The 23,206-nt window shown below is 57.4% G+C and overlaps 2 protein-coding genes across 2 annotated transcripts; one reads left to right on the top strand and one right to left on the bottom strand.

Moving 5' to 3' along the window:
• Nucleotides 1-760: 760 nt before the first annotated feature.
• On the bottom strand, nucleotides 761-6,947 carry LOC309585175 (killer cell lectin-like receptor subfamily G member 1; the record flags this gene model as incomplete). Its single annotated transcript, XM_082301707.1, has 9 exons — nucleotides 761-843; nucleotides 2,277-2,433; nucleotides 2,775-2,890; nucleotides 4,017-4,198; nucleotides 4,670-4,773; nucleotides 5,008-5,156; nucleotides 5,761-5,844; nucleotides 6,351-6,461; nucleotides 6,899-6,947. The coding sequence occupies 9 exons, from the start codon at nucleotides 6,945-6,947 to the stop codon at nucleotides 761-763; spliced, it is 1,035 nt and encodes a 344-aa protein (XP_082157833.1).
• A 1,819-nt stretch (nucleotides 6,948-8,766) lies between these two features.
• Nucleotides 8,767-11,484, top strand: LOC309585174 (uncharacterized protein; the record flags this gene model as incomplete). The annotated part of the gene is made up of 8 exons (XM_082301706.1): nucleotides 8,767-9,103; nucleotides 9,216-9,290; nucleotides 9,407-9,484; nucleotides 10,430-10,483; nucleotides 10,563-10,598; nucleotides 10,688-10,732; nucleotides 10,917-11,060; nucleotides 11,147-11,484. 8 exons carry the CDS (start codon nucleotides 8,767-8,769, stop codon nucleotides 11,482-11,484), a joined length of 1,107 nt encoding a protein of 368 aa, XP_082157832.1.
• Nucleotides 11,485-23,206: the final 11,722 nt, after the last annotated feature.

Below are 23,206 nucleotides of genomic sequence, written 5' to 3'. Positions count from 1 at the left end.
TGGCTGCTTATTTGCCCATCTTGATGTGTGGGGTTTCTCCTTTCTTCCCAGCTGCAGGATTTGCATTTTTACCCACTCCAATATCAGCAGGCTCCCATCAAACCATTTCTCCAGGTCTCTCTGTATCCCGGTCCTGTCCTCCAGTACTCACACTACTGACCAGTTTGATATTGACCCCCAACTGCTATTGCATGAGGCCACCCCCAACCCATCATCCAGTGCACTGATGAAGGCTCCAAGGAGGATAAACCCCAGGACTGACCTTTCAGTGATTGCCAAGGGAACAAGGGCATTGCTGACACCCACGGCAGCCCTCACACCATTCAGGTTTTCCACCCACCCTCTTCTCTTCTCCTGACTTCATGTATCCCCACTGTGCCAGTGAGGAGACCATGGAAAACAATCTCCCAGACCTCAAAGGTTCATGATAAATGTTCCCCAGTATTCTCCCCTTATCCATAGCCCATTGTTCCCACAGCAGCAGGCAGGTCAGACAGGCATCACCTGCCCTTGGTAAATCTTGCCTGGCTTTCCCCACCCATCCTGGATGATCACATGCCCAGCAGGTGTGCTACATCTTCTTCCTGGTATCAAGGCAGAAGAGCAAAGCTCAGCTCCAGACAGGTGATGTAGGGAGCCAGCAGCAAATAGTGACAGAGGCAAGGGGCAGCCAGGAAAGCTAACAGAGTCCTCAAGGGGACACCAATGACACCACCTTACCCACCTTTACAAGGTGCAAGAGGCCCCTCCCAAACCCCCCTCAGAGGAAAGCAGCAGAGGTGAGCTGGAAGGCTGCTACAGAGATCCCCTTGTTGAGGAATACCTCTGCTCCAGGTAGCTGGGCTGCAGTTAGAGATGCAGATGGAAGTGGAAATTGAGCTCTGGGTGGGAGCCCAGCGCAAGAGGCTGTGAACTGCAAACCCCTGGGATAACGCAGGGCAGGAAGATGGGTGGTGCCAGACAGGTAAATGGACACCGAGAGACACAGGGGGAGCTGGGAACTGCTGACCTTTTGGATAACAAAGGAGAGGGGTGACTAAAGCAAGGTGGATGGACAGAGAGAGGGGGTGGGAGAATAGGACTGAGGAAGAAGTGCAGGGCTTGAGCACAGGCAGACAGTGAGGGGATAAAAGCTATGGGGTTCCTTTGCTGGGGGTCCCTCCTCAGAGGAACCATCTCGAGCTGTTTCTGTGTTACTGCGCCATGAATAAATGGCTTTGTGGAATGAGATATCTGAGCCTCTTCCATGGTGTGCCGGTTTGGCCAAATTTAGAAATATATCCTCTGAGAGAAGGCAGGTTACAAACCACCCCTCCCCCCACCAGGTTCGGGGAAAAAACCCTTTTTCCTCGAAGGAAAGTGAAAGAGAGAACAACTGTTTATTGAACAAACAAACAGGAAAAAAAATACTAATGCTAAATAATGAAACTTCTCGCTGTAGAGAGAAAACCTGGGAAAATTTCAGAGTCCTTCCCCAGATCTCTCTCTTCCCCCTCCTTGGAGATGGGATGGGGTGATGGGCCCCCTCCAGGGCCAAGGCCTTGGTGGAAATTCCTCCCGATGTATTCTGATGTTGAAACCGTCCAGCAGAGAAAAAAGGGGAAAAAACAAAGTCCCAGGAAAACAAAAGTTCAACTCTCCATCTCTCTCCAGAGAAAAAGAAAGCTGAAAACTGGCTGGAAAGCAAGCTGCTCACTCCTGCTCCCACCGCAGCTGAACGCAGAGAGCCATCTCTATCTCTGTGTGACCTTGAACAAGCTGCAAACTGCTTTGAAAAAGTTTTGCTTGGTTTTTCCTCCCCCCATCTCAGGCTCCGTTTAAAGGCATAGAAAGGTACACAAATTAATTTCTGGGCATCGGGCAGCGATAGGGGATGCACATCATAAAGTCACCCCAAGACACATGGGAAACCTGGGGTTGAATCAGCAAGGAAACCTGGTCTAACTATGTAAGTGGGGTGTAGGGGGAGCCAAGTGGGCACATGTGGACTCACTGGAGCTGCCAGCTGTGAAGAGCCTTCGGTCCCTGCAGTAGGAGTCTCTGGCATTGGGAGTGTGTCTGCCAGAGTCTCTTGAATGCTCAGGCTGGGAGGATTCCTAAACACCTTCCCTGGGTCACAGGAGCCAGAGCAGGGACTGGGGATGTCAACATGACCATGAGTGTGGAAGACAAAAATACAGCCTCTTTTCTATAAGTCTTGTTTTAAAATGCAGACACTTCTACTCGTGGCTGGTGACGGTGGGAGGGGTGCAGCTGGCCAGGATGGAACAACTTACTCGTTATACAACTTCCCATACAGCCCCTCAGGTTTGTCATGATGATTTCAATCACCTGCCTGCACAAAATGCCGGGAAGAGAGAAGCTGTTGACCACCTGCCCCATGCCCAGCATCCTGTTGGTGCCCAGGAGCCCCAGGTCTGGCTGTGTTCTTCCCTGTGGATTGCCATGGTGGGAACCTGGGGCCACAGTGGGACCCTAGCACCTCCCCAGATACTGCTGCTGCTGGCTCCATGGGGCTCTGCAGAAATCCACCCTTCTGGGGTGACACAGCCCTCCCACTCTGTACCATCCATGCTGGCCTTGGACCCTGGACCAGCAGTCAAGTGAATTTCCCTGTGCAGTCATAATGGCTGCTCAACCAGATCTTCTTTTCCACCAAGATGAAGAGACGCTTGCTCCTGTAGGGCACCCAGCCTGAGGGGCAGCAGTCTAGGGACAAGATGAGTGCCCATGGGCATCACCCCATGGTCCCACTGCCACCACCCAGTGCTCACCCTGTGCTGGGCTATCCCTGTGGCAGTGAAGGCAGCTGGGTTCTCACACAGGCTAGACTCTGACAGCACCAGCCCCAGCAGCAGGTTCTTGTAGTGAATGTCATCCTCACTGGGGTCTGCAGGGCAGGTGAGGGCAGCAAGCAGAGGCCTCAGCAAACTTCAGGTCAGTGTGGGCCACACTCTGGGCCATGCAAGGCAGCTGGGCAGCAGCAGCAGCCCAGGAACCCAGTCCTGTCCTTCTCCATTGTGGTCAGGTGGTAAACAGTGGCTAAGACCATACTGCATGGAGACACATCTTCATCAGAAAAGCAGAAGTAGTTGCTTTATTTGCAAAAAGTGGGTTTTTTTCCTGTGTATGATCTTGTTTTAGGGGGTGGGGGGGTGAATAAGCTCCCTTCTGGGGAGCATGCTCTGCACCCAGGTCCCCAGGCTGTGAAGAGCCCAAGCCCATGGGTACAGGCCACAGCAAGGCTACAGTTCCCCATGCATCACCTTCCCCCTCCCAGTCCTGCTCAGGCTGACAGGGTGCACAGACTGTGGGGGCTTGGTCTTTTGCATGTGCTGGGAGGGAGACCCAGCGATGTCTGTGCCACAGCTGCAGGCTGCTGGAACAACCCAGTGGTCTATGCCAAAACCAGAACAGCCTCTGGACCAAACAACTCCAAATCAAGCCCCAGCAGGCCTTTCAGGCTCTCACACATCACCCGGCCTCAAAACAAAGTGAGCGTGTTTGCTGGGACCTCCTCAGACTTGGCAGGCATCAGCAAACAAGCTGCTGCCCAGCCCAAGTCTTCCACGGGGCTGCAGAGGCACAGGGTCACCTCTCAGCACCATGCCCCAAGAAGCAAAAACCCCGGGCAGCCACCACAATCAGAATTCCCAGAGTTTTCATGGGACCTCTGCCAGCCTGCACAGGAGCTGCCTCACACTGCCACGGGGATGTTCCAATTGCTGCTGGCTCAATGCTGGCTCCTGGCCACAAAATAGCAGATGCAATTTCCCACTTGTCAGTGATGCAACCGAGTCTGAGAGCTGGAAGATGCACCCCCATCCTCCCACCCCCATAGCCCAAAGCCAGCTGTAGTTGCTGGCAGAGTTTATTGGCAAAGTGCAGAGTTCTGGGGGATAAAGAGGTCTGGGCCAGGAGGCAGCAGAGCCTGGGAATGCCCATGCACTGGGCTCAGGGAGGGCACAGGGTGGTGGCACAGGCTGGGGGTCCCCATGGCCATCAGGGCCTCACACAGCTGTAGGTGGTGTTTCCCCAGAGGAAGGCAGGAGGCGAGGACTGGAGCCACTGCAGGGTGGCTGCACTCTGCTTGCAGACCCACCTGAGGGCTTCTGTGCATGGGCCACCTGACAGTCCCAAGCCTGACACCCTGCCACAGGCCTGGAAAGACCTGGGGTAGCGCTGGATTGGGAAGATCCTGCAAGGGAGAGAGTGGGATGAGATGGGATGGGCAGGAAGAGCTGAGGCTGTCCCATCAGCAGCTGCAGCCAGGGACCAGACAGAGATGCTGCAGGGGCAAAGCTCACCCTCCCCATGGAGCACAGTCTCCTGCCAGGCTCCTCCCAGTTAGGCCACATGCCCTGATGCCCCCAGCCCCATCACTCACAAAGCACCCCCAGGTCAATCCTAGCAGGGCTCAGCACCAACCAAACCAAGAACCTGCTTTTGGGGGATCCCCTGCAGCCCCTCACCCAGACAGAGTGTGAGCACCAGGGTCAGGCCCCTGCTAAAAATGCCACCTCCCTAAAATGCCCCAACACAGTTCCGGGAAGAAAAGAGGTGGCCAAAACATGGACCACATCCCTGCATGCCTGTCCCCCTGTCACTTCCCTGAGCCCTGATGCTGGACCCTCAGCAGCCTTGGCTGGGAACAAGCTGACAGCCTCACCCTTCCAGTGTGGTGCCATCCAGCCACTTCCAGTCAGACCTGAAGCCATCCTGCTTCAGCCCCACATGGAAGACCTCCATGTTAGCGGTACGCACCAGGAAAGCCTAGCACAGGAGAGGACCCACATGAGCTCCCTGGGGGAACAGCCAGCCCAGCCACACCATCAGTGATGGGGGCTGTGCTGTGTGGGCACAGCATTGCCAGCTCCCTGCCTGGAGGCTTTGTTAGGCTTTGGGCACACGGGCCAGGGAGCTGAGACAATGCTGTGGGTGGGTGACAGCTGAAGGACTGTGAGGTGGTCACCAGGACAGCCCAATGCTCACAGGGAGTGCACTCACCAGGGTAGTGTTGGCTTGGATGGTGACCAGCTGTGCCCCTCTGGAGCAGCAGTCCTCTTTGCTCTGCTCCCAGCTCTTTCTGGCAGAGGAGAAGTAGTAGCACTGCCCCGCATCCCAGAACCAGCCGACCGGGCAAAACTGGCATCGCCCTGCACACCAGAAACACAGCAGCTGGGATGGGGCAACTGCCACCAGCCCTCAGCCCAAGGGACGGGAGGGTGACAGTGGGCAGTCAGGACACCAACCAACCCAGTGTGTTCGTATGTCTGCCCCACTTTTGCCCTTACTTGTGAGCCCAGCTCCAATGTTCCAGTCACAGAGCCCTGGGAAGAGAGGCTAGTTACAGAAACGTGATGGCATTAGGCAGGGCAGGGAGCTGCACGTTTGGGGTGGTGATACAAACACAATTTCCAAAGTGCTGGGAACTCAGTCAAGGTTTCAGCTGCACCAGAAGCTCATGCCATCTGGCACAGGGATGCTGGTGGCATCCATGAACCTGGTGCTGGTGGTGTGCCCAGGTAACATTGAGCTGTCTGGGGTCATCTTCTCTAAAGGGGTCCCAGCAGTTCAGCCTGTTCAGCAGTGCTGGGGGAGCTCTCCATGCCATAAATCAGGGGACAGGCAGCAAGGGTGAAGGAATATGTAGGGATGGAGCCCAGGAAAACATCCTCAAGTATGGACAGATCCCGCTGCTTGAAAGAAGCAGTGAGGCCCTCTCCAAAGCTTATCCAGGAGCCCAGCAGGCTCTCTTACCTTGCACTGTCTGTTTCCCATAGCTGGGCCTCTCCTCTATGCTCCAGGGACCGTGGATGCAGCTCGCTTGTTGTTGTACTAAATCTACAGCAGAAGAGCACAGGTGTGTTCCAGCAACTCCAGGCTCCGGCTCCCGGCAGCACCCAGTGTCCTCTCCCACAGGACAGCCTCATGGCTGTGGGTGAGCTGTCCCCTGCTTTGGGTACACCAAGCCTGCCAAGGTCCATCCTTGCTGTTTCTTCTGTGCTTGGGATCCCTCCACAAACAGGCTTTCTGGGAAAGTGCTCCTGTCTTTCGGTTTCAGTATCAGCACTCTCCCTCCTGCCTTCCTTTCTTTGCCATGTGATGGAGTGGCTTTCCCCAAGCCCAAGCTGTCGCCCCAGCTTCCTTTTCCAGACACGTAGGTGGTGTCTTGCCTCACCAGTTTTCCTGCTTGCCCCAGAACCCTCAACGCCCACAACCCCAAGCAGAAAGGCCCGGCTCCGTGGGGAAGCTGCAGCTCAGTCTGTTGGTACACAAGTGCTACGGTGCCAGCCCTGACCCCAGGGCCCCCTCTGTAGAGATCCAGGCACGGGATGGCTGGTACTTACAGTGGAAACTCAGGCTGACCAGGATGATTTGTGCCAGCAGGAGTATCAGGGAGAGGAGACCCAGGCTGAGGGCTGCCCAGAACCAGGGTATGTGCACTCGCTGCTGAGGAGCTGAGAAAATGAGTTAATGTAGACCGGGGCAGGGGGGATTGGAGGGAGCAGTGGGAAACCTTGAGCCAGGAAATGTCTGCAAATCCCAGGCAGGACATCAGGAGGCAGTGGGGAAACCTGGGAAAAGTGGGGGAGAGCCTGTTTGCAGCAGCTTGACTGTCCTAGAAATTATCTGCCTGCACACAGTGCTTGGTGGGGAGAGCAGCGAGAGGGATGTCTGTGCAGTGGCATGGGGGTGCAGTGGGCATTCCCTGCCATTGAGCCCCTCCTGCCCCCCACCCTGAGAGCAGGCAGTCTGCAACAGCGCTGGAGAGGAGCTGTTTGAGAGAAGGCACCCAAAAAGAGGCAGTGGGGGAAGCAGGTCTGGGAGGACATTTCTGGGGAGGGCAAAGGGCTGCAGGAGGTCAAGAAACCCAGAGAGAGCTGGGGGCCATTACCTGGTGTGGAGGGAAGGCGCAGGTCAGCATACATGACGCCCTCTTCCATCTCTTCCTTGGTCTCCTGCTCTGCAGCCCACAGGGGCAGTGGCAACCCTTTCCCAGCCCAACTCAGACGGGTGTGATGCAAAATGGAAAGTGTCACTTCCTGGTGGGGCCCCCAGAGGCACCACCTGAGACAAAAGCCCGGGGGTGTTGTGTGCCAGACACCTGGGGCAAGGGGAAGCCCTGTTGAGGCCAGCATCCAGGCATCCTGGCAGGAGAGAACCCCACACTCCTGGCTTTGGGGCAGCACGCAGTGGGAAGGGCTGCTAGCTCAAACATGGAGCCAGGGCTGGGCTGGCCAGCCATGGCTTGGAGTCATGGAGTCATAGAATGATTTGAGTTGTAAAGAACCTTAAAGATCATGTGGTTTCAAGCCCTCTGCCAAAGACAGGGACACCTTCCACTAGACCAGGTTGTTCAGAGCCCTGTCCAACCTGGCCTTGAACACTGCCAGTGATGGGGCATCAACAGCTTCCCTGGGCAACCTGTGACAGTGCCTCACCACCTTCACAATCAAGAATTTCTTCCTAAAACAGGGAAAGCCATATGAGAAGCAGCTGAGGTCACTTGGTTTGTTCAGCCTGGAGAAGAGGAGACTGAGGGGAGACCTCAGCACAGTCTACATCTTCCTCAAAAGAGGAAGCAGAGGGGCAGACACTCATCTCTTCTCTCTGGGGACCAGTGACAGGACTCAAGGGAACGGTGCCAGGGAAGGTTTAAGTTGAATATTAGGGAAAGGTTTTTCACCCAGAGGGTGGTTGGGCAGGTGGAACAGACTCCCCAGGGAAGTGATCACAGCACCAAGACTGACAGAGTTCAAGAAGTATTTGAACAATGCTCGCAGGCACATAGGGGGATTGTTTGGGGTGTCATGTGCAAGTTCAGGAGTTGGACTTTGATGATCCCAGTGGGTCCCTTCCAACTCAGGATATTCTGTGATTCTATGACTATTATGTAACCTAAACCTGCTCTCTGACAGTTTGAAGCCATTCCTCCTCCTCTTCCTATCACTACACATCCTTTCAGAAAGTCCCTCTCCAGCTCTCTCGTAGTCTTTCTGGAACTCATGGCAGGGAAAGCTGCTTAAGGTCTCCCCAGAATCTTCTCTCCTCCAGGCTGAACAACCACAGCTCTCTTGGTCTGATCTGCCCTAGGCACTGCAAGGGAAGACTGGGTATCCTTGGTGCACAGGACACATGCCCCTCTCTCCAAGGAGCAAGGCCACTGCGTGTTTGCTTACAAGCCCCGTGTTTTTGCATGGGGCTGCAGCTGCATCTCAGCCCTGGAAAATGGGGGGCTGGGGTCCTCCTTCCCCTGCCCAGCCTCCAGGGCTGCCGTGATGGCCATCCCTGCCGTGCCCTCGCGTGGGGGAGGGACAGAGTCCTCCCGACCCCCCGGGAGCCTGCGGGCAGACAACGACCCCGCTCCGAGCTGGCGGCGTTCTCTGCGGGAGGATATCTCGTCCCGGACTACGTTTCCCAGCGGCTCCTCCCGGGGCTGCACATGCTCGATGCGGCTCCCGGCGCCTCCCGGCAGCTCCCGGCGCGGCGCCCGGTGCGGCGCAGGGGCGGTCGGTGCGGCTCCCGGTGCGGCGCCCGGTGCGGCGCCCGGTGTGACCGGCAGTGCGGCGGTGCCCGGGGCGAACCCCAGGGCGACCACCGGGGAGGCTCGCGACGCTCCTGGTGCGGCTCCCAGTGCCGAGCCCGGCGGGGCATCCTCCCGGTGCGCCCTCTGGAGCGCACGGCCGAGCCCCGGCGCTGCTCCGTGCCCGCCGCCGGCCCGGGCCCGAGCGATCCGGGGCAGCCCCGCCTCGGGCCGGCAGCATGCCCCGCGGGCGAGCCTGGACGCAGGCGGAGGTCAGCGGCCTCCTGTCGCTGGTGAGGGGCTCGGGTGAGGCCGCCCTGCTCATGGCCTCCACGTCGCGACCCAACGAGGCGCTCTGGCGGGAGATCTCCCGGGGTCTGGCGGCGGCCGGCTACGGGCGCAGCGTGGCCCAGTGCCGCTCCAAGTGGAAGGCGCTCAAGCAGGCGTTCCACTCGGAGCGGGAGACGCGCCGGAGGGCAGGACAGCACTCTCCCCGGCTGCCGCCTCACTACCGAGCCATGAAGAGCATCTGGAAGGCGGCCGGGCGGCCCGTCTTTGGCGAACGGAGGATGCCAGGTGGGTGCCGGCAACGTGTGGGCTTAGCAGGGTGGCTGGACGTGGGGTGCTGGTGGAGCACTGGTGCTGCGTGGACACCCAGGGTCTGTTGATGGTCTTTCTCTTCTCCTAGATGTGGTGAAGCTGCCCTCCAGGAAGCGCAGGTCAGCCCTTGCCACACGCTCTCCATCCTCACCAGAGCCACCAGGTACCTGTGGGCTCAGGCAGCCGGAGTGGGGCCTTGTCCTGGCTGCGAGGTGGCAGAGACTCCTCTTGCCCCAGTTACTGAAGCTCTTTTCTGCACCCCTTCACCTCCTTCTGCAGAGCACGACGTTGGCGAGGACACCCCCAGCACACTGCTGTCACCAACGCTGCAGTGTGCAAAGGACGAGCCAGAGAGTCGTAAGTACTGAGCTGCCCTGCTGTACCGAGCTGCACGGCCATGGCTCCAGCCCAAGCCCATGCCAGCATGATGGGAATGGGAGGCGTACAGGATCAGGGGATCCATCACATGTCCCTCAGCAGGGATGCTCAATGATGGGTGTGTTGGGACTTCCGTCTCCAAATGCTTTGGCTCCAAACCAGCCCCAGAGCATGAGGGGATGGGGATGGCTGGGATAGGGCAGGAGGGGATCCCAGCCTGAGAGCATGACAAGGCTGCTGGCTGCCCTATGGCAGTTCATGAGGCGAGAGGTCTGGAAGGGACAGTGGCCCTGATACAGTGCAGGGATCTCTTGTGGCTGGTAGCACTGCAGGGCATGTGACTCCCTTTCCTTCAGCAGTTCCTGGCTCCTCACTTGCGCAGTAACACCATAAAGCTTCGGATGAGTTAGGGCTGTGTATGAGGGCCAGAGCTGCCTGCGGCTTCCCTGCCTTTCGGCCCACCCAGATGCGTATCCTGCACACCCCTGACTGTTCACACTCCCGGGGATTTGGCACTGAGGTGATGCAGGATACATCCCTGAGCCTGGTTTGCATGGACGCCCCAGCCAGCCTCCCACACTGGGTAACTACCTTCTGTCTCCCCAAATTCCCCCTGCAGTTTCAAGTGGATGTGGGATTCTCCTTCACTTCCAGTCCTAGTCTGTTGTGTAGTGTTGCTGCGCGCTGCTCCGCCGCTGCTGCCTTCCAGCCCAGAGGTGGCTGCATTGCAGTGGTGGGTGAGTGACTCCTGCTTTCGTACCTAGCTCTGAAATGCTTTGGGGCCCTGCAGGGCGCTCTGGAGCTGTGGCTAGGGCATGTCAGGCTGTGGGGCTGGCTGGGGCAAGCCAGGCAGACCCCGGGCTGGTGGTGATCCACCAGCAGGTCCCTTCAGACAGCGTATCTCTCCTCTCTGCTTTCTCCCAGCAGCTGGTGGGGACCATGTTACTGGAGTGCCACCCACACCCCCCACCATGCCACGTAAGGCTTTCCTTGCCCTGCTCAGCCCGGTAAACCCCCTCAGCCACACGAGCAGGCTCTGATATGGTTCTCGTTGCAGATGCCAGTTGCTGCTTCCCTCCCCTCTCCCTCCTGGGTGAGTACCATGCCCTGGTACTCACATGCTTGTGTGCCCTGGGGCAGGAAATGGCTGCAGCTCACAGGCTGTGTCTGCTCTCCTTCCAGGCTGTCGCGCTGACCTGAAGCAAGAAGCAGCTGAGGGAAAGGCCAGTAAGTGTTGGCAGCTTTGAGCAACTCCTCGTGCTCCAGGGCACAGCTCCATCCTGTCCTGCCGGTGGGAAGGGCATGGGCTCCCAGAGGCAGTGGCCTTCCAGGGCTCTGTGTTAAGCTGAGTTTGGGCCTTGAGTGTCTCCATCACTCTGGTTGTTTCCTCCATGCCAAGCTTTCGTGACAGGTTTTCCTGGTGAGACGTCCCTGGGGATGGGAAGAGGAAACCAAATGCTGCCACTGGCTGCCGCAGCCACAGGCTCCCATGGGACAGCAGCCATGAGCGAGCAACCAGCAGCAGGTGAAGATGCATCAGACTCAAGCCTGCATGGTGGGTGATCCCTGCTGCTTCCCAACAGCCTCACAGGGAGCTCTTGGAGCCATGGTGAGGTGCCACTGACCCCTCTCTCACTGCAGGGTCTGGCGTGACAGGCTTGCTCCAGAATGTCCAGCACCTGCTGGTGCAGATCCTGCAGACATCACGGCAGCAGCAGGCACTACTGGAGAGCCTGGCCAGCGACACAGTCTCCCACCTCCACCTCCTCTCCCACAGCCTCGTGCAGGTGGGCGAGACCCTGCACCAGCTCCTGCTCCGGCCGCAGACCCATCCTGGCCCCACTGGCCACTACGTCCCCCACATGCCCCTTTTTGAGGGTGGCCCCAGAGTGCCCTACTCCCCTGGCGCTCCCCACTCTTCCCCAGATCACAAAGAGGAGCCTCAGTTGTCCCCTGATGCCAGGTGCATCCCCCCATGAGTGCCACCATCACTGGCCCCAGGAGCAACAGCTTTGCTACAGAGCCACGGCACAAATCTTTATAGCAGAGGTTCCAGATATTTTGCAAGTTTATACTAGAGAGACATTTTAATAAAATTAAAAATAGCTTTTCTACCAGTGATGACAAGTTGACCAATTCTTTCCCCCTCTCTGGGGAATGTTCCCCTTCTCAGTTTCGAGATGAGCACGAGGGGAACTCAGCTATTTACAGACTCTGAAAAACTCCCAACCCACGCAGCACAGGGCAGATGTACTTTGTCTACCCCTTCCAGCAGCGCCTGGGGTGGGTATCACCCTTGCCTGGGCAATGTGCTGCTGGGCTGTGGAGCAGAGCAGGGCCACTGCCAGGACTGGAGGCCACGAAGCCCAGGCTGCATCCTTCTCCAAGGGAAGAGGCTGGGGTGGGTGATGCTGGGCTGGGGAGGCAATGTGTGCAGCAGCCATGGTCCCTTAGTGTCCAGGTCCGTGGCAGGTCCCTTCCAGGGGATGATCTGGGGCTTTCACAGCCGGTGCTACGGACTTGCCACACGCTGCAGTGAGGCCCTCCTGCTCCAGGAGGGATCCTCCTGCTTCAGTACAGGGATCACCATCAGGTAACAGTAACTGCAGCCATGCCACGGCCTCTGACTCTTGGCTGGACCCCACCACCTTCACCAGTTCAGACACATCCTCCATGGGGATGGGGCAATGTGCCATCTTCCTCCAGAATCTCTTTGTCACATCCAGGGAGAGGAAGTATAGGTCATATAGACATCACAACAATAGTCCTGCCATGCCAGATGCCACTTCGCTTGAGGGCTGGGAGGTTTGCCAGTTCTCCCAGGAGAGGAGGGACACTATATAGAGGCCAATCCATGCCAGATCAAGCCCAGCCAGGAAGGTGGGCAAGCAGTCCATGTTGAAGCAGTTATCATCTCATCTTGAGGATGTATTGATGATGGATCCACTTCCAGGATGCCATGCATGACCTTCAGGGTGAGGTTGCAGGACACGTCCCTGTAGTTCCTCAACTAAATGTCCCTGAACTCCTGCCTTTCCTGCTGCACACCCTGGCCCACTGCCTGCCCCACCATCTTCCAGGAGCTTGCCGGGGCACCCCACGTCCTGTGGATGCACACACCAGCTGGCTGGAGCAGCCCACAAGTAGCCAAGCCATGGAGAGGGACCAGGGGCACAGTCACAGGGCCCACCAGTGAGGTGGCGGGGGGACAGCAGGTATCAGCACTAGTGAGCACCAACATCACAGCCCAGATGTCATCTGTCAGGGGAGACACATGGGAAGGCCATGCTGGGAAAGCCTGTGACCTCCCGTGGCACTGTCCCTCATCCAGTACCAGCTGTGCACCCTGGGTCAGAGAGAAGGGTGTGCCACAGAGGCACGCTGGCCTCGTCATGCAGTGGGCAGGGAGCTGGGGTCTGTGGGGGCCTGCTGGGAGCAGGGCCAGACCTGGTGGGGATGGTGCTCCCACTGCTGCGTACAAAACATCCTCTGTGCTCCCAAGCAGGAGCAGAAACTGGCTGGCTGCTGGCCAGCAGCTCTGGCCCCAAGCCTCACGGTGATGGGGCCACTGCCTGCAAACATCTCTGCCCTGGATTTCTCTCCCTGGGATCTATCAGGGTGGGCAAAGAGAGGAGAAAGGTGGGATCTCCCTTCCTGAGCCCTTCTTGCACCAGTGAAGTTGCAATGGTTGGGCTGTGGTCGTTCATGCTCCACACCTACCTTGCTGTGTTCCCCATCACTTATCTGATTACCCTGCAGTGCTCCCTACCAGCCTGCTACGAACCCCTTCACCCCACCACACTTCCCAACACCCTGGCTTGCTCTCTGCCATTCTGCCATGCTCCTTACCCGAGGCTACACCTACTCCTTCCAGCCCTGGGACACCACGGCACCATTCCCTCAGCCCCGGGATGCTGGGGCAGTGGGGCAGGCTGCTGTCAAATTGTAACAAGGTGTGAAGTCAGAGCATGAATACAACAAAGGCAGAGAGAGGGCAGTGAGGGTTGCAGGAGGGGGCTGGCTGCAGAAGGGGTGGTGGTGTTGCAGCAGGGACTGGGGGGGTGGGGGTCAGTGTGTCAGGGGTTCCTGGGATAGCACCGAAGGTACAAGTGGGAGACACCGGCGTCAAGTACTGGGAACCGGGAGGGTTTGACAGAGTGCAAAGGGGTGCAGTGAGGGGTGCCAGCGGTGCAGTGAGGGGTGCAGCAGGGTGACGGTGGGATGGCAGAGGGGTGCAGTGAGGGGTGTCAGGGGTGCAGCAGGGTGGCAGTGGGGCTGCAGAGGGGCTGCAGAGGGGTGCAGTCAGGGTGCCGAGGGTGCAGTAGGGTGGCGGTGGGGCTGCAGAGGGGTGCAGTGAGGGGTGTCAGGGGTGCAGTGAGGGGTGCCGGGGGTGCAGCAGGGTGGCGGTAGGGCTGCAGAGGGGTGCAGTCAGGGTGCCGAGGGTGCAGCAGGGTGGCGGTGGGGCTGCAGAGAGGTGCAGAGGGGTGCAGCAGAGTGGCAGTGGGGCTGCAGAGGGGTGCAGTCAGGGTGCCGAGGGTGCAGCAGGGTGGCGGAGGGGCTGCAGAGGGGTGCACAAGGGCGCCAAGGGGGCTCACGCAGCAGCAGTGTGAGCGCACGGACCGCGGTGCCCACGGTGCAGCTCCGTACCCCGCGCCCGCGGGGCGCGGCCTGGCTGGAGTGACAGCTCAGCAGCCAATAGAAACTCAGAAAGGAGAGGGTGGGCGGGTCTGGCCGGGGAGCGCCACCCAATCATAGGGGTCATGGCGGAGCAGGGGCGGGCGCGGCCAATCAGGTAGCGGGGCAGGGCGGGGAGTGGGCGTGGCTCCCTGTGACGTCACGGGTGGAGCATGCGCTGTCGGGGCGGGCCGGGCAGCGCCGCGGCTCTGCGGGAGGAAGCGGTGTCCGGTGTCCGGTGTCCGGCCGGGCCGGGCTCTCACGGGGCTGGGGCATCGCCGCCCCCAGGTGGTGTCCCCCAGTGCCAAGAGACTCACCCATCTCCACGCCCCTGGGGGGTCTTCTTCACTCACCGCCGCCTCCTGCGTGCGGGGGCTGCTGGGCAGGCGCGGGGTGTCCTGCCGGGGCCACGCTGTGGCACTCGCACGGCACCCTCTGCTCCAGTCTCTGCCCGCAAAGCATCCCATGCCCCAGTCTTCCAGTGCCCCCAGCTCCCCTCCAGCTTGGGCTCGGGGCGGTGCCAGAGGGGCGGTGCGGCAGGGCTGGACCCCAGCCTCTTCCCAGCCAGCCCCCAGTCCTGGGGTGCAGTGCAGGAGGCAGTTCCAGCGAGGGTAACAGGGGCTGGCACAAGGGGATGCAGGTGTAGAAGGGTCTGAGACAGACACAGCCGTCGCCTTTCCTGGGGGTGTCCATCACAAGCCCTGTGCCTGGTGAGACCCTCGCCCTCCTAACAAATGTGGTGTGTCTGCGCTTGCAGGGCTGGAGTGACAGCCAGGAGAACACAGGAAAAGAGGGTGGGCTGCTTCTGGGGCATGCAAGATCTTCTCCAGGCTGGAAAGATAAGTGAAAGCACCAGCAGGTCTCAGCAGGATTTCAGTGCTGCTGTCTGGTGGCCCAGGGACTTTGAGGATGGTGCTCTGGGCAGCCTGGGCCTGCAGCTCCTTCCACCTCCATCCCACACAACAGCTTGCAACAGGGCAGCTGAAACCCACCAGCCGACACTCCCTGGGGTAGTGGAGGCCTGGGGGGAGGATTTTTCCCTGTTTTTAACCCATTCTGGAAGAAGTCAAAGCTGTACCACTCTCCTGATCCTCTCCTTCCTGCATGTCCAGAGCCTATGTTTACTATCTGGAAGAACTGAAATAGTAAAGCTGTTACCTGCCAGTGGCAGCAAGCCCTTTGCCCTTGTACCTCACTCCCAGCCAACACCAGCACTCTGTGACCTGGAGGTGACCGCTTGAGCCCAGTCCCACCTCACAAATCTGGGTACAGGTAGTGTGACCCAAATGACTTCCCTGAGAGCAGCTTTGCTCTGTGTGTACAGCTGGCTGCTAGTAGTTGAATGCTCAGACCTGTGGCTTCCCCGCTGCATCAGCTGCTCCTCTTCTCTTTCCTGTCCCAAAGAGTGCCCGGAACTCTGGAGGAGGGGTACACAGACCCCCTGGCCACAGCTCACCCCACAGCCCAGCTCCAATGGCCAGCCTGCTAAAGCCCCTGGCTACCGCAAAAGCATAGGGTATTGGCATTAGGAACAGTACCTGGCTCTTGAGCCTCTCCAAATCCTACTCATAATCTCCAAATACTGAAGGAGAGGTTTACCATGAAGGGAGGATGTGACTCCCACCAGCACTCTGTGCACATACTGCCCCTGCATCCTCACGCCTCTTCCTGTGCCAGGGGTCAGTGTTCACAGCTCAGTCCCCTCTCCCAGGCTGCTGGATACCCAACCTGCTACCAGGGATGGGCCTGCAGCCACTGCGGGCAGGGAGTCCAGAGGGATGGATCCCACTGGGCTCTGAGGCAACCCAGCTGGCCTTTGGGCACTTCCCTATTGCACTTTCTTTTAAACACATTATGTTTTTCAATGGAAATAGAATCACCTTCACCAGGAACTCTTAGTTCTTCATAGGTGGAACAGAAGGCAATGACACAGTATTTAGGCTAATGGGCATGACCTGAAGGTCTCACACAGCACAAAGCAGCACCCAGAATCTCCCCTGCCAAACAACCATCCAGATGGGATGCAGTACAGCAAGGATTAGGCAGAAGTATAATTCCAAAATCCAGAACTTAAGTGAAGCGGGAGAGGGTGTCTAAGGACAAGGAGAAGAAACTGCTTTGATGCGTATCAGGATGTTTATCTTGATATCAAAGGCCCTAGTTCTCTTTTTTAATGAAGTGGCTCCTCCCTTTGAAGTGGATCCTCCTGCGCTGCGCATGGCTGCAGCTCAGGGAGATCCTGCACAGACTTCACCCTCCTCAAACGTTAATTTTTCTCTTGTGATTTGCCTGAATATTATGAGACCAAAGTGAAAACTCAGGCATGAGAGCAGCCAAGCTGCCTTTGGACCTGCCAGACAGAGGACGGGGTCAGACGAGTTTTTGAAGGCAGGTTGAAGGCAGGGTGCAGGGAGGTGCTGTGTCTGGGAGCACTTGGCACCTCCCTGCAGCAAGTACATCCTTGGAGTGTTCAGACATTTATGAGGTCCCTTGAGAGGAGGTGGGCGTTGCTCCAGGTCCTCCCCCACAACAGGGAGGAAGCCTCCAGCTCAGATTATCCATCTTCCCAACAGGAGACGGCTTCATTAGTTAATTAGAACAACAATCCTCATGGGCTCATCTCGGATTTGTAGTTGTGCTGGCAGGAGATTTGCTGACTGCAGGCAAGCCCTGGGGCAAAGCTTCTCAGGAGGACTTGGCACATGGAACCCTCAGGGACTTACCTCCCTTCCTGCTGAGCCAGGAGCCTCTGGATTGCACTTGTTCCAAACCCATTTAATTTCAGCCAAAAACATTCCTCTTCAAAATGCAGAGCCTTGTGTTTTAGCTGTGGAGGTGATGAAGCATATTCATGTAAAGTAAGAATAATCTGTGATATTCCTCTCATTGTAGGCACCTCTTGCAGTCCAACAGGAAGCTTCAATGTGATTTCTTTAATGCGGTATCCATTGAGAGCTCTCTTCATACATAACAACATATTGCTGAGCACTTGGGACTCAAGGGAAATATTAGTGGTAGTGTTTGAGTGGGGGGAAATTATTTTTAAGGGAAAATTTTAATCTGCAAGACATAAAGGGAACAGTGGCTTTGCATCCTATGGACAATGTTCTCAGCCTCTACTAACATGATTTTATCTTCCTCTGCAGGCTTGCTTCTTAAGATAAATTTATCCAGGATTCCATTTGGTGTAACGGCTTGATTTCTGTTGGTGCAAGGCTGATTTCTCGCAAGAGCAACTGCCTTAATTTCCTACCAGTTGACAGCAAGTGCATTTTGTACTTGTAGACTTTGTCCTTGCAATCGCAGCCCTTCCTCTGCTCACCGGCCCGGATGTGCCAAGGCTGATCCTCCAGCATCACCCCTCTGTGGGCTGTAGATGTCTGCTTTGGGGATAGAAACACTTGACTTCCTTGTCCTAAGAGAAAGAGCTTGCAGGACTCACAGATCCTACCCCAAGATTCATCCAGAGGGGTGGATCTGAGCTGCAGCACTCTGATGCACCCCTGGATATCCCCAAACTCTCATTGCTATGGCAACAATTTAGCAAATTTAGCACTGCAAAATTATTTGCAATTTTAAGCTGTTGCCAAGATCTTCCTCAAAGGCTCTTTGGGGGTTGTTTTGCTCTGGTTTTTAATGTAACCTTCTCCCCCTCTCATGTGCTCTTCATTTTGGCATGGCTCCCTTCCTTGAGGAATGACCTTTCCCACCCATTTACTCACTCTGCTCCTTGGCCATGCTGGCCTTGCAAATCTCGTTAAAGGACATGTTCATTTACTGGAAGTCTCCGGCATGTGGATCTGAGCAGTTCTCATGCTGTCTGCAGGCAGTCTGCCCCCCTAGCTGCTCTATTAATTTCTCTTAGCAAGCTCCCTGATTTCTATGCAGTTCCCTTGATGAAGTTAAGCACAACTCAAGTGGTTTTTCCGCTCGATAGAGCAGGTCTTCAACAGTCCTCTTTTAAATTGCCAGGGATAAAGTCCTGAGTCCAGCCCCCCCGCAGGTTTCCCCACCAACCTCTCCAAGAAACTCAATTAACAGCAGCTGAAAATCGTGATGCTTTGCATCACCACCACTTTTCCTGATTTCCCATGTCTCAGTGTCCCCCTTTTCTGTCTGCTGCTCCCTTCCAGCCATGGGACCATGGCAGCTGCTGTTTGTCCCTTGACATATTCTCCCTGCAATGCTCTGGTCAGTGTGGGTACAGTCAAGCCTTTTGTCCCTCATCTCCACGGCCCCTGCACCCCTACCCTCGTGCTGAACCAGGCATGCCCTGCCACCCTTCTGTTTCCTCACTTCTCCAGGTGTTGTGACATGATGTGCTGCTGGGACAATGCTGGTTCTCAGTGCCCTGGGTGCCCCTCAGAACCCCTTGTCCCTGCTCTGGCCTCAGTTCTGTGGGACAGGTACCCATGGCAGGGTGTTTCCCAGGAACAGGGATCTGGAGAGATGCCCCATGGCACTGGAGCTGGGCTTTCTCCATCTGTAGTTTTATCTCCCACTTGTGAGTGCCTGGCTCCCACCTGGGCCTCACTCAGCATGCAGCAGACTGGGGCTGAAGCTTTGAGGGGTCCCTGATCCCACCCCTGAAGGCTGGGGATGGCAGCAGGGAGGATGAGACATGGAGCTAGGGGATGGGGGAGAAGGAGGGGTGAGCAAGCAGGCTGCACATGGGTTCCCCCAGGGAAAACAGGGCCACTTTGCATGCCCAGAGCTGCTCCCCTAGGCTGTCCATGGTGCAGGCACTGCCTGCAGGGCTGAGGGACAGCCAGGGACCGAGCAGGGCAGGCAGGTCCAGTGCCTGTGAGCTGTATGGTGGTGCCAGCCGTGGGTGATGGATGGGTCTGTGTGGGGAGGGCGGTCAAGCCTTGCTACTCTGATGAGAAAATCATCGAGTGGCTGCAGGGTGCTTCAGGCAAGCTGCAAAAATAAGAGAGCAGCCAGGGCATTCTCTGAGCCCTTCATCATCGCCAGAGCGGCACAGTGACAGCCATGTCCACCCAGGGAGCAAGCTCTGTCTGTATCCACCATGGGATTTACATTGACTGAGGTGGAAAGGCTTTACCTCCGTGGGGTCTGGCAGCACAGTGAGCAGGAGGGGTGAGGACTCCCAGGGCAGCTGTGCAACCTAGACATGAGGTTTCATGAGGATACAGGGCGAAAATGCTGAGGTGGGGACAGCAGGGTTACACGTCCCTCCCTACACACCTACCTGGGGACCCACCAACCGCCAGGTGACCAATCTGGTGGCACCAACAGCCACCCTTGCATCCACACCTCCCAGCCACGGTGGCTAGCAAGGGCACAGCACCTTCGTGCACACAGAGAGACCCGGAAAGCTTGGACTTCTCACCAGCCCCCACCCACTGCTGCCTGGGCAGGCACACATGGGTAGGGAGAGGAGGAGGGATGCTGGGTCCTGCCTGCGTGCACGCAGCCTGCTGCAGGGCTCAATAATTCAGGCCTGACACATTAAAGTTGCATGGCATGCAATCACCATCTGCAACGACAGACTGTGTCAGGCTTGCTGGGTGATGAGTCCGGACAGCAGGCATGGATGGGCAGTGGTGGGAGGGTCTGGCAGCCTCTGGGGAGGGCAACAGGCAGAGCACGCCTGCAGTGGGGACTGGGGTGGGAGCAGGCTGTGGCAGGAAGCACAGTACCAGTGTTTGGGATACACGTTTCCAAGGAACTTGTGTTGGAGCAGGGAGTGCTGGCCCAATGGCGCTGACAGCCCAGCAGGCAGGATGGAGCTGGGATGCAGGAGGCTGGGTCAGGACAATACTGTTCCCAGGGCTGCCAACTTCTCATGCATCCCCTGTGTCCCCTGCAATCTTCCCATCAGGACAGAGGCTGTGAAGGTTTATGCTGCCCCACGCATGGAGTCAAAAACCCTTCCCAGCTGTGTCTATCCCCAGGGTCCCTGCCACCACCTGACCTAGTATGGCTCAAATCCCCCCTGTGGATGCTAAAGAGCAGGAGCAGAGGAATTTTCCAGCTGCTGAAGCATTTTGTGAAGTTTTCCTTTCTCACGTTTTAGCTGAGAAACGGTTTGCTATTTTGTAAACTAGTTTGCAGGTGCAGGCTGTTGTGGAAATACTGTGGATATTGTTTTTGTTCGCTGGGAAAAATATTTTGGAAATGGGCGTTATGCTGTTCAGTCAATCCCTCTGGGAGGCAGATGGTCAAGCCTGCAATGGTTTTATGCCACACTTGAGAATAAAGCTATATAAGCTGAATTATATAATTAAATATAGCCATTTCTGGCCTTTGAGCCCGATCCTGAATCCGTGTCATTCTTTGCGCCGTCTTGGTACAGCAGCGACACCCCCCCATCCCTCTCCAGCACTGAGGAAGCAAAGCTCTTCATCGGCTGTTCCGGGAGTTGGTTGCCATGGAGATGTCAGATGTACCTGGCTGTTATAGGGATACTGTTGCCATGGTTATGTGGTTGCTGTGCCTGGTAGAGGCAGGGATGGAGCATCGGGAAAGCTGTTTACACTGGAGGGGTGGGAGTCACAGAAACCCCAACTCTCTGAGCACGAGGGCAAGACAGGACAGTCCAGCCTTCACCCCAAGTGCATCCTTATGGGACAGAGGCAGGAGGCCGTGGGGAGCCATGGCAGAAAAGCTCACTAGACCCACAGGGATGGACACACTGGTGCTCCTGACCCTGCGACAAAGGAGAGGTGACTGAGAAGAATCAGAGTCTCCCATGGTGTGTCCCAGCATGCTCCCAGAAAGGCTTGGTGGGAGGGGCACACACACTCCCTGTGCTGGGTGGCCCACAGGAGAGACCGGCTTCTCCATGCTTGGTGCTGGGAGCACAAAACCTTTCTGTCCTGCAAGACTGTGGGTTCTGCACTTGCAATGCACCTCAACGTGCCCCGAGCTGTGCCGGCCTCCTGGGCAGGGGAATGGGTTTCTACCCACCGTGGGACTGGGAGATGAAGTGGGAATGGGGATTCCCAGCTCTCAGCAGGCTGCCCACGGGCCCCCAGGGATGAGCTGGGCTGGCAGAGAATGCCTGGATCCCCTCCAGTGCTGCTTGGCCGAGCTCCCTCCCGGGCAGTGCGGTCAGATGCATGGCCTGTCCTTGAGATGAAAAATGCAGTTGCAGGTTTAATTAAAAGGAGAGGGAGCTCTGAGCTGCACCAGCAGCCCGGAAAAGCAGAGTCTAGCAGAGCTGGTGTGTGGCTCCTTCAGGCTTCCCTGAGCAGCTCTGCTGGCTGAAACCCCTGCCCACCCCGCCACCTCAAGGGTCCAGTCCCACATGTGTCACTCCACGGTGTCTGCTGTGGGGCAGGCCAGGGGCTGTGCAGCTGCTTGCAAAGGGAAAGCTCATCCCACCACCGGCTGTGTTATTGTAGGGTCTTCACAAATTTGACAAGCAGCAGGTTTGCACTTCAGCCCTACAGCAGTGAGACAAGGGATGAGGGATGGGTAAGGATGCTGCATGCAGCCCCAACATCTCCATGACACTGGGGTGCACTGGTGCAGGACCAGCTTGTGCCCAGTGTGCTCTGCACTCCAGTGTGTTGCTGATGTGAAAGCTAAAGCCAAGCTCCTCATCCTCTGAGGGCTGCTACTGCCAGTGGGGTGCAATTGGACTTGGTGAAATGAGTAATGATTTTAATTAAAAAATTAATCCTTAATCTGCCACCTGGCCAGACCAGACAGGACACTCTGTATGGCAGAGAGCGGGCTGCAGGGCGAGCTTGCAGGGGGGAAGGAGAGTGGCAGATGCAGGTTCCCCAGCCCTTGCACAATGACTGGGGCTCCTACCGAGGCTGCCCAGCACACTTCCAGGCCAGGCTGGCTCCCCATGGGCACATCCCACACCAAGGCCCAGAGACACAGGCAGCAAATCCCTGAACCCACCAGCACTGCCATGGTCTTCTTCACCAGCTCACCCCTCCTCCTGCTCTTCCCACCCCATCCCCACAGTCCTCTTCAGCTGCCCCCACAGCCCCCCAAGCCCACCCCGCTCTGGCCGGCTGGAGCCCAGTTCCCAAGCAGCAGTTTTAATTAGATTGCAATCCTATTACATAGCTGCCTGCCTGCCTGCAGTTGCTAATCCTGTTAAGCATCCAGTAAATCTCCCTGTGCCGGGCTCTATCCCCAGGGGTACAGAGAGGGGGGCTGCTGGTGGGTGGGCTCTGCTGAGCTAGGATGTGGCTGCTAGGATGCAGAGTTTTGCCTCGGGATTCCACCCTGAAGACCCCTGCAGGGCTGAGAAATTCTCAGGGGATTGGGGAGTCCCCATTGGGCTGAGAAGTGTCAGTGGAATTTTCCCTGTCCTCCCTGGTCCACCCTGACCCCTCTGAGCTGCCAAAGCAGAGTGAAAACCCCCTGTCCTTGAGGCACACACACAGCCTGGGTGTCTGTCACCACACCATGGTCACCACTGGCCGCAGAGGGTGCTGAGCTCACAGTCTGACCATAAGCCAGACAAGGAGCAGGGGCTGAGAAAGAGCTGCCCCAAGCGGGTCAGAGGGTACAGTCCATGCAATGCCCCTCCCACTGGAGCCCAGTGCCTGCAGAGACAGGGCTGGGGGAAACAACAGGGACACAGGGTCACCTGTCTGCTGCTCCTTGGGTGCAGCGACATGTGGGGTGCTGAGGCAGGCTGCCCCAGGCAGGGGGGTGACACCAAAAGGCTCTGGGCTCCTGGTGAGGCCCTTGCAGGCAGAGCACTCTTGGACCTGTGCACTGCCACAGCAGGCAGCACCAGCATCACCCCCAGGGGCACCTATCCCCATAGCTAGGGGCTCCCCACAATCCTGCAGACTTGGAGGGGATCCTGGATGCCCTGGCACGGCACAGCTGCTCCTGGATCTGACATTACAGCCATCCTGTGAGAGCACAGTGCCCCAACAAAGACATCCCAGCCTTGCAACCTGTCATGCCAGGAGCCAAAACACTGCAGCCTCTGGTCCCCATCTCTTGCCAGCCCCTTTGCTCCATGTTGGAGCTGCATCAGCTCCAGAGCAGCCACCACAGGGTAGGAGCTCTCACTGAGAGGCA

The sequence above is a fragment of the Coloeus monedula genome (genome assembly GCF_965178545.1).
Source record: "Coloeus monedula genome assembly, chromosome: Z".
NCBI classification, from domain to species: domain Eukaryota; kingdom Metazoa; phylum Chordata; class Aves; order Passeriformes; family Corvidae; genus Coloeus; species Coloeus monedula.
This window is presented reverse-complemented; position numbering and strand designations above follow the sequence as displayed.